This window comes from Amblyomma americanum, chromosome 2, assembly GCF_052857255.1.
Source record: "Amblyomma americanum isolate KBUSLIRL-KWMA chromosome 2, ASM5285725v1, whole genome shotgun sequence".
Classification (NCBI taxonomy): Eukaryota; Metazoa; Arthropoda; class Arachnida; order Ixodida; family Ixodidae; genus Amblyomma; species Amblyomma americanum.
This window is the reverse complement of record NC_135498.1, coordinates 41,485,919-41,505,077: the sequence shown is the minus strand read 5'-3', so window position 1 is coordinate 41,505,077 and position 19,159 is coordinate 41,485,919. Positions and strand designations below refer to the sequence as shown.

Genomic DNA, 19,159 nt, shown 5'->3' with positions numbered 1-19,159 from the left:
CAAAGTTTAGTCGGGTTCTGTACGGAAGCTTTGTTTACTTCATGCGGATGGCGTGTTTATTCGGAAGCCTTGAGGTGTGCAGTGAGGGCGTTGAACCTTATTCGCGAATGCTAAACTTCAAGAGCGGTTGGGCGTGCTTACGTGGGACGAAGCTCCACATTAACGCCTTCAGGATACAGGCACCGTGTGCATCTAACTCCATAGCGACTCCCGCGCCACTGGCGGCAGACTGCGCGTCCGGAATGAGATACCACGGGAGCTCGGCGCCTCCGATAGCCTCTTGATGCTCGCCGCCCCTCCTGCCCTGTACCCCCTATCCTCCAACTTGGCCACCTGGCTCGAAACCCAAAGTCTTAATAGACGCCTCTACCCTCTCCGTCATCTCTCCCTTCCCGCTGAAGTCTGCTGCCTCATGCGACGTCTTAAAACAAGCACCTATCGCAACCTAAACTACACTATCGCCTGCACCCAACGCTTTACGAAGGCAAACGTCCATGTTGCGGTGACAGCCCAAGCCTTACACATTTCACACGGACATGTCGTCAAAATCCCGCCATCTAAATCTACGTAATGCGGCCCAGGAGGTGTGGGAGGTGAAGCTGACGAGAGCACGCCTCGACGACCAGGAAGCGCTCCTTCTCATCGCCAGAAGGTCGGCAGAAGCCCGAGAAACCCTGGACTGAGGGCCCACCCACATGCTCTCCAGCCGCCATCCTCTTCAATAAACGCTCACTAACCACTCACTCACTCACTCACTCACTCACTCACTCACTCACTCACTCACTCACTCACTCACTCACTTACTCACTCACTCACTCACTCACTCACTAACCACTCACACACTCACTCCACGGCGAAATCACTCACTCACTCACTCACTCACTCACTCACTAACCACTCACACACTCACTCCACGGCGAAATCATTCACTCACTCACTCACTCGCTGCAGGCACATTTAGTCTCTTCCTGCCCCCTGAAAGATGTTTCATTAAATAACAAAGAATCCAGCAAGAATGGACAAGCTATGCCGAAAGCTGTAATGCATGGCGCGGCTATGATCACGAATATGGTGCCTGCAGTTTTCTAGAGACTAAATTTGGAATTGATGAAGCCCACCTGCATATTTTCGGTTATAATGCGTTCTTATTAGAAAGGTCTCCGCAAGCGGAAATGACGACCTCCGACGCGCGTGGCATATCGAACCTTAGCATGCACCATCAAATATAACGAACTTTAGTGTGTCAGCCTCGCATATAACGAACTTACGTATGTTACCTTGAATATAACGAACCTAAATTGTTCTTAAAACAAACTAGGAACAATGAAGCGGCATCAGTGGGAGCCTCATATAATGCTCCACATAGCGGCCGACGTGGTGGCGGTGCTATTATAGAGCTTTAGAATAGCGTATGAGCGCTTACGTACGCTATACGCAAGCATTTAGCGGGAGGTTGGAGCGGAAATTGTATATGCACGTTTAGTTTATCGTATGCAAACCTGAATACAACGATAGCGCAGGCCGCAGTGGCGCCATCCGGTGTTAAAATGTGGAAATATTTTGTGACACATTTTTCGCATTTATCCAAGGTTATCCAAGTCGTATCGCGTAGATAGACAGTTCCATGGACAGTTAAATCGAGTCGGGGCCCAATTTCTTTTAGGTAACTGAACCGACGAGGTTTTTGATAATGTCATGTTGAGTCCTTTCGGCCCCATCTGCCTACCGCCGAAACGACTCCATTTGGCAAGGCTACCTTGGCGTAAAAATCGAAATCAAGGCAATCCACAGTCGGCGGTGTCTTGTTAGGGTTAAGAACTGCTGATTCGTTACACAGAGCCGAAAGTTGGGCAAGTTTATCCCTCATTCGTTATGCTTTTGGCGAGGGTAGGGAAAGCGAATATCACGTGTACCATTTAAAGGCAATGAGTATGCCTATAAACCCAATAACATTGATGAATTCTCCCCGAGGCGAATGACGTGGGCGCCGCCATCTTGACAACGCTATTTTTCCTAGCGTAAGCAAGAGCACGCACGCTAAATTCGAAAAACAGCGTACGTCACGCGCAAGTACGTTAAACCTCTGTTTGGAATAGTGTTTGGCGCTTTCGCAGTACGAAGGACGCTATTTTATAGCGTTCGCTATGCCTTTGCGTATGTCTGCGTACGTTATACTAAATGTCTCTATTGTCAGCCGGCCGGATGTGACGCTAAATTCTTGGGCGCAAGGTCTCGTCTTTTAAACTATTGGTAGTTTCAGTAACCTGCGCTCCGGACCAGGAGTTCGCAGATATGTAGATTTCGTTCACTGAAGGCACCTAAGACATAGCAAAGGAGAAAACTGCAACGTGAACAATTTAGTATTTTGTGATGGTCTCCCAAGTTTTTGCTTTCTCCTCTGAAGTGCGCGAAAATAAGCATATGGTTCAATTCAGAAGGCATAAACAATTTATTCTACTTGATAGCAGTGAGAGAGGAGAAAAAATCTCCCGTGCGATGCTGAAACTCCGGGTCTTAATCCATGCAATGTCCCTAGGTTCCTAGATAGAGAATTATTTCTCCTTGGGCACCAACCAATCGAAGAGCACAAACTGTTTCACATCTCCGTGGACTTATAAACCACGCCTTAAGGGAAGAGGTAAAGAGTCTGCGAAGGTATAAATTTGAAGGCGCATATGTCGTCGGTTCGAATCCCTGTCGCAAGCTAACCTCTAACTTGACAATCACATGTAGGTTATAAGCAGCGAGAAATCGCATGACACCACGCGGAACGCTGTACAACAAACGGTTGGTCACGGTGTTGGTAGGAATGTAGTACCAAAGTAGTTTGATACATTCCACCACATCCCAAAAATACCCACCCGGAGCATGACCGAGAGAGACGGAAAGCTAGAGCCAAGGCTTTGCACCAGAACTATCCTCCCCATGCTGCGGCAGTTTATGTAGACGCTGCCGAATATTAGAACCGACCAGCTTACTCATTGTCCATAGTGGACGGATTCCAAAACCCGATAGACAGTGCGTCTATTCCAAATTTGCAAAATTCCCTGGAAACAGAAGAGGCAGCAATTGCCTTAGCTATCGCACACTTCTCCGCTGACTATATTTTTTCAGATTACAAAACAGCACTCAGTAATTACGGCAGTCGCAAAATCGAATCCCCGGCTGCAAAAATCCTAGCATCATCCCCCCCCCCCCCCCCAAATCGCCTCATCGCCCTCCTCGGGGTCAATGCACACAGCGAACACCCAGGCAACACAGCCGCTCACATACAAGCCCGATCACTAATCGGGCATTACAGCGACCTGCCTTCGTCTCGCAGTGCCAGGGATCATCGCCTTCTCAACTACCACGACCTCCCCGTGTTTTATAGAAATTCCCGCACCTCTCCGCCTTTCTTTCATTAAAATTCCCTTTCTTCTTCTTCCCGCCTAATCTATACGCTCCACCGCATAAATCTCTTCCAAAAAGCGACCAGGCTTTTTGGCGCAGTCTTCAAACGGCCACACTCACGACCCCTTTCTTTCTCTCAAGTGTAACCCGCGGTGAAACCTCTCTTCACTGCCACTTGTGTCCTATAGCACCAGAGCCGACTTCAATCACGTCATTCTGAACTGACCAAACAAATCCAAGCCCCCGTGGCAAGGGTCAGGACATCAGGAGCGATAGGAGGCTGCTCTGAGCAGCTCGCTGTCGGTGATACAGCTACTGACAGTGGGCTGGGCCCGAGGGTCGCCGAAGCACAGCAGTGCCCGGCCATCTAGAGCGGGCCCGAGGGCCCATCGTCGTCTTGGTTCCTCTTTTCTCCTCCGCCCATCACTTAATTCCTTCATGTACCAATAAAATTGTTATCTATAGACCTACCTCCCGACACAGGACGCCTTTTAGAGCGAAAGCTCTACTCCTATCGTAGACAGCTGCAGGTCATGCGGCTATGAAATTTGACCTTCAAACCAGGAGGAGTGGAGGCTTGGCTATGACGTCATGTCACGTGACTTTCTGCGCCTCGCCACAGCTGCGTATGCGGAGCCGACGACACTCTCTCAACTGCCGTAAATCGCGTGACGCGCCGTCCACCATATAAAAGCCTGTGGCGTGTGCTTATCTGCACACAAAGCCATGGATGAGCAACGTGCCGGCACTGGTGCTGCGACGATGTGTCGTCGCTGTCCAAGACAAACCATTACACGCAGTAGAGTTTAATCAAAGCTAAACAATGTATAATCATGCTTAACAGAGCTTTCGCTCGTCTTACTAAAGGTTCATCCGGGCTGAAACGCAGCAATTTTTTTCCCTAGACACCCATTGAGTGCTATCGCACTAAAAGAAGAAGAAAACCCTACCCGACGCCACGTGGCTGATCTCGGTAACGAAGCAGACGAAGATTGACCGCCGACATGGGGTGCATTGTTAGCAGGGGCAAGACGCAGGCTCGTTCGGCCGCCGTGGCCTTCGCGGTAAGCACAACTGTTAGGTGCGTTTAATAAAGATCATTAATCCTCTATGGCGTTACAAGCAGCGTGCACTATAGCCTTGGAAATCGCGGAGTCTGTGAAGACAGAGCCATCGCGCTGACATGAAACACCGATCTTACTGCTGCATCCGATTCGCGCAGGTCATCAGCTTTGTGTTCCTCAGCATCTACGTGGGCCTGATGTTCACTGCGGCAATGGCGTGCGAAGGGAACAGTAAGTGCATGAAAGCAGCCAATATACCTGTGCCTCTGATGAGAGCTCTTCACTTGCAAGAGGCAGAAAACTTTAATATGCTGAAGAATGCATAGGACGCAAGCCGACAACGGTGCGCATAGAACACTGAAGCTGCTGCTCAACATGTTATCTGTGGCGCTTGTTGTCATTGGTGCGGGGCAACCTTTGTCTACGACCCCTGAGCGAGCCTAGAAAACTTGCAGTGACTCATTGTCGAGGTCGAGTAAGTGCTAAACTTTGATTGCATAAGCATTTATCTTAACCATTCTAGAAATTCCGATGAAGCATTTCAACGAGAGGCCACAGAGTGGCTATTGTAGTCTCTCCTGATCACAGCAAAGCTTACAGTTTCGGTATCTCAAACGCTAATAACAAAGTATATTTACGTGTATTCAGGTAAAACTCGAAAACGCAGCGGCAAATTCCTCCTAATGAAGGTGATTTCACTAATGTCATTTGCACCTGAAAGCGTGCCGTTGTAGGTGGCTGGTAGGGGAGGGTGATTGACCGCGACGACGTATCGGGCTTAAGTCGACGCCGTTGGTGCGGGGGTCTTCTTTGAGGGCCACTTGCCACTGAGTTCTTGAGATGCTTGCGGTTGTAGGTCTTTGAAATAATACATTCAATTAGGCACGCCACGTTCGCTTGGGCTGACGTCAGAGGGTCCTCAAACCACATTCGTCCCTGTCGTGCGGCAAAAGAACTGATGAAGCCACCCCGGATAGCTCATGCAAGTGACCACGATACCGGCGCATCTCTGCGGACACTATGTGCAACGCTGCCTGAAGTGTGGCGCAACAGCAAGCACCCCAGATATGGCGACGCTATCTCACTATATCCTTCCTCACACATTCCACCGATCACAAAAGACAAGGGACAAGAGGAGTGCTCACGCCACAACGACTGGTTGTCAACTGAGATTTATTAGTCAAAACATAGTCCCAGCAAGGCCAGCAGAGCCAGCAGAGCCAAGGCCAGTCGTTGTGGCATGAGCACTTCTTCTCTTGTCCCTTGTCTTTTGTGACTGGTTTTTTTCAAGTTGCTATCAACCAACTGGCCCGCATTTCAACCCTTCTGATTCCACCGAGCTTTCCTTTGTCGGTGTGTGCTTTAACGCGAGAACGTTAAAAACTTCAGTTATGCAGAAAGTCCGTCGGCGTCGGCGTTGTATAAGCGTAAACTTGTGATGGTATCACAACCTGCTCGCAGTATTGGGAACAGACCGCCCCCCGTGGCAGGTTCGGGTATTTCTGGCCGCCAGAGGTTGCTCGGGAAGAATAACCTGGGTCTCACAAGCCCTACCGATAGCAGCATCTGCCATCGTAGGGCAGTGGCGCATCCCATAACCGCAGCACCACTACGCCAGGGGTCGTATGACGACTCCCAGGGATCTATGAATGTAAATTAGAGAATGACTAATAGTGCTTATATGGGCATTGCCCCATTAACACTGTCGCGTCATAGTCCTTGGTATTGAGCTCAACTGTTTTCTCCAGTTTTATAGTGACAATTCCCGCCGTGCCATTTCGTCTAGGAAAGTGGCAGTTGCAGCTCACGGCGCAAGAAAAAACCTGTGCAAAGGAAACAACGCGGAATGTAATGGTATTCGTTTCTGGACGCTGCGCTATTTGTCAGGCGCGCCATGCGGAACGGGTACCACCTCCTCCCCTCTTTCTTTTTTTTTTCAGGGCGCTCGTACGTCTGGTTATCCAGAGGCTTCGGATGCCTCCTGCGGGGAGCAAGCCTGGGCTTCATCATAGCCTGGATCGTCGCCGCCGGCCAGGTACTTACATAATCGTGCCTGCGTGCGGAGTGCGCGTCATTCGCTATATTCTAAGGTGCCTCGATGCCAGCGCCGCCGCATCGAGGCTCCCTACTATATTCGCGCTCACCGCTCCCGCCCCGGCGCTCCGGAACAAAGCACGTGACACGCACGCCGCCAAGGCCGTTTGCTTGTGTGAATACGCCGGACTATGCAGAGGTAGAATTGCCAGCTGCGCGTATCGGGAACGTTGGTATCGGGTCAGATCACGCCGCAGCGCGTGCGACTGCGTTCAGGAAGTGAGCGAGCGGGCTTAGCGCAAACTGAAGGCTTACGCCTTCTCACACGTAAGCAATCTTAAGTGCAGCTGCAGACTTTTCTTTAATGCGAATGCATTTATGCTATCGTCATGCAGTTTGGGGTTTCTTCGTAACGAAATTCCCTGATTAGTCAGTTGGGGGTCACGCCAACCTGCTGACGTCATCCGGGACTCGTGACAGAAATTGACCAATTAGAGAGCAACGTCAAAATTGAGAATACACGACTGGTCAACTGGGTGATGACGTCATCTCGGTCATATTACCCTACAGAAACCAATCAGAGAGGAGCGCAAAATTAGCCCCTTACCTAGCGTGGCGCTGCGCATAAGCCTTACGGGAGCTTGGGAAGAGCGATCTGGGTCGCGCAAGTCCCATCGATGGTTGCTTTTGAAACAGCCACCTTTCGGGGCAGTGGCGCGCATCGCTTCACCGCTGCTTCACTGCATCAGTAGTGGTATGAGCACTCCCCGCCAGATATGAAAGTGGTTGAGAGGGTCGTGACGCCATCTCCGCCGCATGACCACCAGTGGACCAGTCATTGGGCACCATCAAATTTGAGAATTGAGACAAATTTGAGATGCCCGCCGCGGTGGCTGAGTGGTTGGGGCGCTCGGCTACTGATCCGGAGTACCCGGGTTCGAACCCGACCGCGGCGACCGCGTTTCGATAGAGGCGTAACGCAAAAGGCGCCCGTGGGCTGTGCGATGTCAGTGCACGTTAAAGATCCCTAGGCCGTCGAAATCAATCCGGAGCCCTCCACTACGGCACCTCTTCCTTCCTTTCTTCTTTCGCTCCCTCCTTTATCCTTTCCCTTACGGCGAGGTTCAGGAGTCCGCCGATATGTGAGGCAGATGTTGTGCTGCCATAATTCCTTTCCCCCAAAAAACAATTTATTTCAAATTTGAGACCAAAGCATCGCGTTTTTACAGCAGAAGGGCGCTGCTCTTTCCACTTCCCACCAGGACAACCTGCGGATCATGGTGCTGAGCTCGACGGCCATCGCAACGCACGTTCTCGGGATGTGCGTCTACTTCGCCGCCTACGTCGTCCACAACGCGACCAAGGTGAGGACCCCAAAACAGAGGCGGCCTTTAACCATGCTGCAGCACCCAAGCGGGCGCCTTCGCGCTTCACTGTGCTGCCTCTGACTTCTCAGGCAAAGAATCTGAGTGTACAGCCCGCGCTATATGGCCAATCAGTGGATGCACTGCATCAGAGTATCGCGATCGGTTGGCGCCCGTCACTTCAACCGCCACAGAAGCAGCCGTATGATATGAAAAGCGATGACCAATGAATATATCATTTTAATGCAAAAACTGCGACAATTCCTTCTATATTTAGCCTAACTGTGGCAGTCCTTTCTACATTGGAATGCATTTTCATCCTAACACGGGTGTTTCTGCAATTCGAACCCTCAAGCGTGGGATCCGCAGCGAAACGCCAATGTCATTGATTGATTGATATATTGATTGATTGATTGATTGATTGCTTGAAAACGTTCATTTAGGATTTTGTTGAGGGTCACTGGAATTTCTTGTGGAGGATGTGATCTTTTCGGTTCTCTGGTATCGTATTACTTAGGCACAGTTAAGTAGCCAGTGTCGATGTGCTACTGGCTATTTCGTTACTTATCTGGTATATGCACAGAGGCCAGGTGCGCTATCTTCCATACCTGTAGAAGGGACGGCGAAAGTTTTAGCACTTTATATGCTACCCCCCGACGAACGTGAACCCATGCAGTTGGAACGTACGACCACAGGGGGCGACATCCTCTGAAGCTGCCGCTCCGCGCCCCACACGCCTCTCACATGGTACAAGTGTGTCGGGACAACTGCATACATTTTGAACATTAGCAACCTTCTCTGTTTATGTGTGCCATTGTGTTCAGGCAAATAAAATAATGCTTGACACTCGTATGGCTTACTTACGATCAGCATATATGCCTACCTTGTTGTTCTATGACACTGCAATCATTTAGTTAATTTCAGGCGAAGCACCGGCATGATTTTGAAATTTAAAAAAAAAACAGGACGGTTACGACTGTGCCACGCGATCTTCAGGGATAGGTGTTTAGGCGTTTAATTTCGGGGATATATTCCTGGAGCACTGGTGCAGTGGTCAAGTGATGCATCCCTGCACTGGCAGGGGCCTGTACCAAACAGAGCCACCCGTAGGCTTATGCGACCCAGGTTGACCTTGACATAAGCTCACGTGACATTAACGCACCCACCGGTTACGCCGACGGCGACGCGTAAGCCTGGTACGAGCGCATAACAGCTATCGCTGTAAAATATGACAAGAATTGTTGCTGCTTTTTTTTACAGGACGAATCTGCCGCTGATATCGTCCAGGTGTTCGGTCTTCATTGGGAAGAGGTACGCGTAACATGGCCCACCACTCAGCTGCGACTTCTCGCTATCTCGGTGACGGCCATTGAGTTACGCGCACACTGTGCCGCCGCCGCCGCTCTCCATATGCGTCGCCTGCCGCTGCCTTGCTGGATTCACAAAGCTGTGCTCCAAGTGCAGCAAAGCTCGCGTGTCTGTGATTCCTGAGAGCAACTTTCGAGTCTAGACGAAACATCCGCGTCATAGCTGTGCTTGAACAAGGCAGCATTCCTACGAATTGAGCGGAACAAAGCGCGCTAAGCGCATGTACAGTACTTTTCATAAGTTTGGAGTCCAATAGCCGGAGCGGGAGCGCTATTGTCAGCGGAGCCTGGCACGACCGAGGCTGTGGCGGACGAGGCGTCTTTTCCACATTGCTAGCGTGCTCTTGCCGAGAGCGCGTGACTGACGTCATGTCCGTTGCAGCAATGGTACAGTCAGCGTTCACATTAAGGTGATGGGATTTTCGATGGCAGATTGGAACCAATATTTTTGACAAAGGTCAAAAAGCTTTTCAAAAAGTTCACAGTGGTACGGAATTATATTATGTGTCGGCCACGCGCTAGTGTTAGCAGATGATAATGCTTTTACCGGAAGTTAATAACTTCCCTCTGGCCAGTGGTCGAATTTTGTGACACACAAACATGGAGGAAGGGACAATTAAGACAGCCTGTTGATGTAGAGTTTCATGACAAAAAATGGGCTGGAAGTCCCATGTTTTCGCAAGGGCTACTGGTCGGCTTTGGCCGATGGCGCAGCCAATAGCAATGCTCAGCGCAGCGTCTTCGAGCTGAGACGGCGCGGCCTACCAGTGGAGGGGGGGGGGGGGGGGGGGGGGGAGAGAACTCTCACATCAGGTTTAAAAAAAATGTGACGTAACAGCCTGTCCTAAATTCTTTCCTTCATCATGCCATGGGCGCATTTTGGCCTGATGGGGCTTCAACATTTATCGCATCAAAAAACAAACAGCAGTAAAGAATGCACAAAGGTCGGGAGGCCGGCAATGCTCTTACTTTATATCCGGCCTCCTTCCGAATATACTGTGCATCAGAGCAGTTTAACCAAGCTGTCTGAGCTTAAAGTAATTACATCTTTATCGATTCTCATTGCATGTTTCTCATATATGAGGCTTCGCGCTTCTAACGCGAAGCTCTTCGTATCTCGTTACGCAGATTCCCTCGCTTCTTCCTTCATGGTTGATGCTCCTCCCAACCTCCGTAGAGGTGAGTGCATGGTCACTTCCGTACTGCGAGCTTGTTGGGTTATATTAGTTTCCTGCTCGTGTGCTTCGTAATTTAGGAGCGATCTCCCAAGTTACTTAATGCAGCTTAGCGTGATACCTTACAAATATATGCTGCCCGATACATTTCTATACTCATCTAAATAGGGTCAGCTCAAGTTAAGGACAACGCAGCGAGCTATGGAAAGAAAAATGATAGGTGTAACGTTAAGGAGACCGGAAGCGGGAAGAGTGGGTGAGGAAACAAACGCGGGTTAATGACATCCTAGTCGAAATCAAGAGGAAGAAATGGTCTTGGGCAGGGCGTGTAATGCGAAGGCAAGATAACCGCTAGTCCTTAAGGGTAACGGAGTGGGTACCAAGAGAAGGCAAGCGTAGCAGAGGGCGGCAGAAGGTTAGGTGGGCGGATGAGATTAAGAAGTTTGCAGGCATAGGTTGGGCGCAGCTGGCAAAGGACGGGGTTAATTCGAGAGACGTGGGAGAGGCCTGTGCCCGGCAGTGGGTGTGGTCAGGCTTATGATGGTGACGACTGAACCGAAACTTGTCGGTTAACAAAAAGAATGTATGTGATTCCAAGACGAGCAGCAAGGCGTGACGGAAAGGAAAATGTTTGATGTACACGTTAAGGGCGTGCAAGAAAGCGCCTGAGGGTGTAAATTCTAACCGAAGCAAAAAAAAAACGAATTTTCATTTAAAATGAAATGAACTGAAACTGGGAACAGCTCATCTCTGTGGTGGAAACCGTGTAGGGGAAGCTGGGGTAAGCCTCCGAAGCGCCATTATTGTAGTGCCAAGATTGCTTGTTCAGAAACGTGCACATTATCAACACTTCTCTGCTTCAACAAGCGTCCAAATCTGTTCAGAGAGAAAATTTCAGCACTTCTGCGCAACCCTGATCTTAGAAACTTCGAGAAATGCTTTCTGTGGTTTGTGTTTGGCGCATGATAGCCATAGTTGCTTATGCGCCATAAAACCCCACACAACAACAGCTTTCTGTGGCGGCCATAATAGTACCGGTTATAATGATCTGGTCTGTAAAGGTCGTTGTTACAAGATAAGTGCTCATCTTGCTTGGTCCAGAGAGCAACGCCTGGCTACAAAATGGATGGCTTCCACCACGGATGGGAGGAAAGTGAGCGGAAGAGGAAGTCTCCCGAGCAGTTTTGAAGTCTAGTCATAAAACCACATGGAAGGAAGTGTGCATAGAGTTTCTAAAACTTACCTCGACATAAAAGAGGCGTTACCGCCTAAGCGAGTTTCTTAAAAACAGCGGAATACCGGCACAATGTGGTTTCGCAATAGGCTTGGCTACTTGGCTACTGTTGGATTGTAAACGTGGATTCTGCCTCGCAACTGTCTTCTCTGAGCACGGACTAAATTTTTTTTATTACTACGTTTTTCTGTTCAACAAAGTTAACGTAATTGAAATTTTCGGTGTTAGGCAAGCAGAAGACTTTCACAGCATTATTTTGTTGTTTCTAGAAGAGTCGTGACGTTACGGCTAAATTCACGTTTCGTGCCCAACAGTAGCCAAGACAAATACGAAACCTCATCTTCCCGGCGTTCCTGCGCCTCTCCAAGGGGGATGAACTATCGGAGCGCCACTTCTTCCTCTCGGACATTTCGAGAAACTTTATCGACCCCACGTGACGGCCCGTGCATTGTTTCATTCGCTAGGACCGAATCCTAGCGGTCACGTGGGGTCACGGGGGGTCATGTGGGAGAAAGAGGAAACTGAACGGCTTCGAGGGAGCTTGCATGGCTTGCGAAGGGCGGGTGCATGACCTCACGCTCCTTCCGTTCTCCCCCCCCCCCCCCCCCCCCCCCGTTTTTTTTATTGCGAAAGCCTTTAATGGCTCATACTCACGGTGACCGTCCGTTACATCCCACTGTCCACTTTGGCAGGTGGCGTGATCCGCCGCCAAGCAACAACCGCGCATGCGCAGCGTGACGTCACCGCTCAAATTCAAATCAGTGCAATGAGTCAATGAGTCGCAAACGGCTTTCGCCTTCCCGCAGTTAAGAGATGTCTAAGTGCCCCCAACGATTTTTTTTCCTAACTGTGAGCCCGAATGTGGAATGGGTGTGCACGGGAGAGAAGCCCCTATTTTCCCTCTGAAGTATGTTTGTCAACTCTCTGCGCTAAACCAACTGTAGGTCATCCTCTTACATCTATTCGAAGTTTCCAAACTGTTAGAACTAAGAGACTCTGGTCGTGCAGTGGTCCGAAACTGGCTGATGATGATAGCGGCGTGCCAGTTGCAGCTGCCAACGCCTCTTTTCGCGCAGGCGCTGTTCCTGTGCTGCCTGATACGGTACCAGCAGGACTTGGAGAGCAAGAGCAGCGTCATGGTAGCCTCCGCACCTGCAAATGCAAGCGCCGTCAACTTGACCGGCGCGGCTGACGGCAGCCAAAATAAAGTGCCCGGAAAGTAACGGAAGCGTTAAATGCGCCACCCGCCCTCTCAATTCGTGGATAACTAATGACAACCGGAAACGAAGGCGCCATTTTAGGAGCCAGAGGGCTAAGCTCTTTCACTCGTGCCCTCCCTGCTAACCTACACAATACTGACAAGCCATGCACGATTTCTACATTCAATTTCTTATCGGCTAATGAGTTCTCATTGATCAGCAACACACTGGGTCATTTTACGCACTGCACTGTAGATTATACTGCATTTCTTTGTACTGTATTGACTACGTCATATTACATCCGTTGATCCGGAGTTCCCGGGTTCGAACCCTACCGCAGCGGCTGCGTTTTTATGGAGGAAAAACGCTAAGGCGCCCGTGTGCTGTGCGATGTCAGTGCACGTTAAAGATCCCCAGGTGGTCGAAATTATTCCGGAGCCCTCCACTACGGCACCTCTTCTTCCTTTCTTCTTTCACTCCCTCCTTTATCCCTTCCGTTACGGCGCGGTTCAGGTGTCCAACGATATATGAGACAGATACTGCGCCATTTCCTTTCCCCCAAACCAATTATTATTATTATTATCTCACTCCCTCCTTTATCCCTTCCCTTACGGCTCGGTTCAGGTGTCCAACGATATATGAGACAGATACTGCGCCATTTCCTTTCCCCAAAAACCAATTATTATTATTAATTATTATGTCCTTCTCCATCCTCCACATTATGCAATTGTTCAATATAAACCGGAAAGTGTAAACAAACTATTGTGATGAAAGGCTTATTTCATTAACACTCTCAGTCAGTTGTTCTCAAGTACTTCTGTTTTATAGCTGCAGTAAACAGATTGTGTACCACCACAACGGCAGTAATAGCGTAGGAGTCGGTGGTGTGCACTGACTGGCAGTGGTCATTATGGGTTTGCAGCGTGCCGCCAGTCACTGTGTGCGGCACGAACTATGCCGTATATTAAGATCCGTAGAAGCGCGTATTGCATCAACAGCGAGTGTAAGTTTGGCTCAATTGCTTGTCTCGCCCTTAACCGGGACATGTCATACCAAACGATACTGGACAATAGTATTTTTCAAAAGGAAAAAGTTTATGAGCGCAATTTTTTCATATACTGTAAGATTTTATTATATCAATGTATCAGTAGATCTCCCGTCGGCAGACTTTGCTTTGTTTTTGTTTTTTGCTATTCACGTTTTTGCTATCGGGAAAAGCGTTCGCATTTGTTTTCTACGGCAGCCTTAACTGTTCGACGCGAGCGATGGAAACGCTATAAAAGAAGGATTTTGCTACATATCGGGAGAATGGGCCATTACCTTCAATATTTATATAACACTATCCTACAGTTTTTCAGTTTTCAAAGTTTTTGTTCAAGATTGTTGGACACGCAACGCTCCGAACGACTGGGGTTCGCGTCGCCTTGGGGTGCTCTGGGAATTTCTCTCCGTTAATAATTGAGCCTGCTGAACCGAGTACTATTAAGGACATGCCGTCCCAACTTTTGGAGATATTCACATATGTCACTATATATAGCGCTCAGCACATGTTCCTGGACAAGTTGGTTGTTCATTACTAGATCAGTGGGCGCCCCAAGTGAATTAGTAATAAAAAAGAGAACACTGAAAGCGAAACATTTTTCTCGATGGAAATTGGGAGGAATTAGGAAAGAAAGGAGAGAATTAAAGGAAACCTCTCTTTCGAAGGAATTAATGAGGACAAAGATTGGGAATGCGCATTGGTGTGAAGTGCATTAATTTTAGTTTGCTTTTGGCTGGAAACAGAAGTCCTAGCAGTATTTTGGCTTTATTGGGATGCATCGAGATGACTTTAGTTAAGTGACTCGCGCAGACGGCATATACACATGTCCTTCCACAAATGCTATCGAATTTTGGTTTATTGAATAAGGCATGGTTGAAGACATTCCCCACATGGTTAACCAACCAGTAGCCACGGAGGCCTAACAATGTGGCTGTAGAATTCAGCAGCAATTAATAAAATCGAAGATACGTAATAGCATTTCTAAGGTAAGGTTGGTATGACCTTGGTGTTGTGTGCCAAAAGCAGCGGCGTACCATGCGTGTGTTGGCAACTGTGGACACAAGCTGCATGGTGTGTATTGACGGGTGTGTGTGTGTGGTGCCGGCGGCATGGCTTCAATGTTGTGTGTCAGTATTGTACCATGTTCTTAGTTGTGCAATAAATGAAGTGCAGACACAACAAATGGCGACGAGGGCCGGATCAAGAACGCTCCAAGAACGGCCTGAAGATCACCACATCAAGCGACAGTAACTGGCAGCCCCAAGAAGAGCATTGACAAACACGAAGTGTCAGGCCTAACTCTGCGAGCCCTACGCTGGGCGGGAGAACAATGGCAGCTCAAGCAGCGCTAATCGGTAAGCTCGACAGTTTCGATGACACTGTTGAAGACTGGTCGTCGTATATAGAAAGGGCGGACGAATACTTCGCGCTCAACAGCTTACCGGAAGAGAAGAAGGTAGCGGCTATAATTACAAGCATGGGAGCGAAAACTTACGCTATCCTTCGCAAGCTGACCACGCCGAACAAACCCTCAGAGAAAACGTACGCAGACATTAAAAAGTACCTGGGAGACTACTTTTCACCTGTGCCTCTTGAAATGTCTGAGCGACATCGGTTCTACAAGAGACTTCAGAGAGAGGGCGAGTCTGCTAACGAATATATGGCAGAACTGCGGCGGCTTTCACAGAACTGCAACTTTGGGTCATTTTTGGACCAGGCACTGCGGGATAAATTTGTGTGCGGTCTTCGCTACGTGCAAGTCCAGCAGAGATTGCTAACCGCAAAAAAGGTTACGCTAGAGCACGCCCTTGACGAAGCAGTAGCACATGAACTTGCCGTGAAGGACATCGCCGAATTCAAAAGCAGGGAAGAAGTGCCGGCTTCCGTGGCTCATGTCGAGAAGGAAGCACGACGATGTTACAGGTGTGACCGCAACGGGCATCCACCGTCGAAATGCAAGTTTCTCACAAGTGTTTGCCACAAGTGCAATAAGTTTGGCCACATTAGTACCGCGTGTAAAAGCAAGTCAAGCGACGCCAATAGAGCACCACGCCGGTAAATCCTTACTTACAAGAATAGGCAGGCTTCAAAAAGTCAAGTGCATGCCATTGAACAAGACAGTGATGCATTTGAACTTCTGGCACATGTCGACGTTGGGAACAAAAGCAGTCCGATCGGGCTGAAGCCACAGATCGAAGGGCACACATTGGAAATGGAGATGGACACTGGATCCAAGTATTCTCTTGTGCCAAGAACCACGTACGAAGCGCATCTCTCTCATCTGCCTCTGGAGGGAACTTCAGTACGGTTCAAGACGCTGACTGGTCAAGCCTTCAGCCCTAACGGTGTGGCAACAGCCAATGTCACGTTTGGGAAGTCAACGCAACGCGTGCAGTTCTTTGTAGTCGACACTCCAGGACCTCCGCTCTTTGGAAGAGACTGGATTAATCGTTTCAACCTTCTCGAGCTGAGCAGTGTATTGAGGATCGACAACCAACTGGGGCCACGTGCAGATCAACTGAACAAGATCCTCGCAGAACACAGGGACGTCTTCGATGATAGCATTGGAAAACTCAAGCACATCAAACTGAAACTGCGTCTTCAAAGTGGTGTGCAACCGAAGTTCTGCAGGCCACGACAGGTGCCCTATGCCTTGAAGGAGAAAGTGAACACTGAGCTTGAACGGTTGGAAGCAGTCGGCATCCTGACAAAAGTGTATCACAGTGATTGGGCCACGCCCATAGTGCCTGTAGTGAAAGCAAATGGAACTGTCCGCATATGTGGAGACTTCAAAACCACAATCAACCCTCACTTGGTGGTGGACCAGTATCCCTTACCCCGCATTGAGGACATCTTTGCAAAGTTAGCAGGAGGACAGAAGTTTTCCAAGATACATCTGAGACAAGCCTACCTACAAATGGAAGTAGACGATGAGTCCAAGCCGCTCTTGACCATCAACACAGAAAAAGGGCTGTATCAGTACAACAGAATGATTTTTGGCATCTCTTCTGCGCCAGCTGTGTGGCAGAGAGCAATAGATCAAATCCTGCAGGGAATCCCAATGTGCCATGCTACTCAAGATGACATTCTTGTCACTGGTGAGTCAGAAGATTCTCATCTCAAGAACCTAGAGCTAGTGCTAAGAAGACTGCAAGAGTATGGGCTCAGAGCTAACCTCCAGAAATGTTCGTTCTTTGAAGACTCCGTAACATACTGTGGTTACAAGCTCGATGGAACCGGGTTACACAAGACAGAGGACAAGATCAAGGCAGTGATACGTGCCCCTACACCCAAGTCCACGTCTGAGTTGAGGTCATTCCTTGGCCTTGTGAACTATTACGGGAAGTTTATTCCAGACAGTGCTAATCTTCTCAGACCACTGCATGCACTTCTGGAGAAATCATCACCATGGAAGTGGACAAAAGAATGTGAGGTGGCATTTCAGCAAGCAAAGAAGATTATAGCCTCAGAAACTGTCCTTGTGTACTACAACCCGAACCTGGAAGTACGTCTAGCATGTGATGCTGGCCCCCACGGACTCGGAGCAGTCCTTTCGCACAAAATGCCTAATGGGAGTGAAAGACCCATCGCATTTGCATCTCGAACCTTGAAGGCTTCGGAAAAGCAGTACTCTCAGATAGATAAAGAAGCACTAGCCATTGTCTGGGGCATACAAAAGTTCTATGCATACCTGTATGGAAGACACTTCAAGCTGATCACAGATCATCAGCCTCTGACACATATCTTTGGCCCAACCAGCAGTGTTCCTGCGATGCAAGCTGCACGCATTCAACGTTATGCCTTGTTTCTAGCTGGGCTCGACTACGAGATTCAGTACCGCAAGTCATCGGATAATGCCAATGCAGATACATTGTCACGCCTTCCTCTTCCGGACAGTCCTGAAGACAAACCAGATGAAGCTGAACTTTTCTACCTGAACCAAATGGAGCAACTACCTGTAACAGCTCATCAAGTCAGACAAGCCACAGAGCGTGACCGTCTGCTATCGAGAGTCCGCTACCATGTTTTGAACGGGTGGGACTCGTGCAAACGAGACAACGAAATCCTTCCATTCTACAGGCGTAGAGATGAACTCTCTTTACACCACGGCATCATTGTTTGGGGCATAAGAACTGTCATTCCAGCTGTATTGCGAGAAACAGTCCTCAACGACCTGCACTCTGGACATCAAGGCACTGTGAAAATGAAAGCGCTTGCACGTTCGTTTGTGTGGTGGCCATCTGTTGACACCGATATCGAAGCCATCACTAAGAAATGTGCAGGGTGCTCCAGCGAGAGCAACATGCCACCAAAGGTCTCTCTGCACCCGTGGGAAGTGCCGAGTGAACCATGGCGCCGAGTTCATTTAGACTTTGCAGGGCCATTCCTGGGCAAAATGTTTCTTATCGCTGTTGACTCATTCTCAAAATGGCCTGAAATACATGTGATGAATTCAACTACGGCAGAGTGCACCGTGGATGCACTGCGCGTTATGTTTGCATCTCACGGCATTCCAGAACGCATTGTCACGGACAATGGTCCTCAATTCACATCGGAAGAGCTTCGGACCTTTCTCATGCAGAATGGTGTGCGACACACATTTAGCGCGCCATATCACCCGGCGACGAACGGTCTTGCAGAAAGGTTCGTGCAGTCCTTCAGGCACAGTATGAAGGCCATGAAAGGAGAGGGATCCCTCATCAAGAAGTTGACAAACTTCCTTTTGGCATACCGTACGACACCCCACTGTGCTACTGGTGAGACACCAGCAAACCTTTATCTCGGGCGCGAGCTACGCACTCGACTGTCACTATTACGCCCACAACCCGGTGGACGTACGTATGAGAAACAAGGGTCATCTCAACCAAGTAAGCCTCAGCGCTCCTTTTCTGAGGGGGAAGAGGTTTCTGTGCGCTCCTATAGGGGTACAAGTAAATGGGTGCCCGGAACAATCGCAACCAGAACAGGGCCTCTATCATATGAAGTGGAAGTTGGGGGAACAACCTGGAAACGTCACACTGATCAACTGCGCAAGGGTCACACCAACGACAAACGCCATCTGGATTCGGAACCTGAATTCCTACCCAGTATGCAAACCTCCGCGGACAGCGAGACATCTACTGCTTGTGTTCCAGATGAAAACAAATCTGCATCACCTCGACGTGATCCATGTGTGAGTGCACCAGAAGACAAACTTAATACTCCTCGGGTAGCAGTTCCCGTGAGCCTCCCTGATCCTATCGCAGGTCGCCCAGTGAGGGTACGTCGACCACCATCGAAACTGGAC

The 19,159-nt window shown here is 49.2% G+C and overlaps 1 protein-coding gene and 1 pseudogene across 1 annotated transcript; both read left to right on the top strand.

Moving 5' to 3' along the window:
* Positions 1–2,834: 2,834 nt before the first annotated feature.
* On the top strand, positions 2,835–3,764 carry LOC144119649 (uncharacterized; annotated as a pseudogene).
* A 633-nt stretch (positions 3,765–4,397) lies between these two features.
* LOC144119648 (uncharacterized) lies at positions 4,398–9,972 on the top strand. The gene is made up of 6 exons (XM_077652216.1): positions 4,398–4,457; positions 4,616–4,688; positions 6,398–6,492; positions 7,754–7,855; positions 9,116–9,166; positions 9,937–9,972. The coding sequence occupies exons 1-6, from the start codon at positions 4,398–4,400 to the stop codon at positions 9,970–9,972; spliced, it is 417 nt and encodes a 138-aa protein (XP_077508342.1).
* The last annotated feature ends 9,187 nt before the right edge of the window (positions 9,973–19,159 follow it).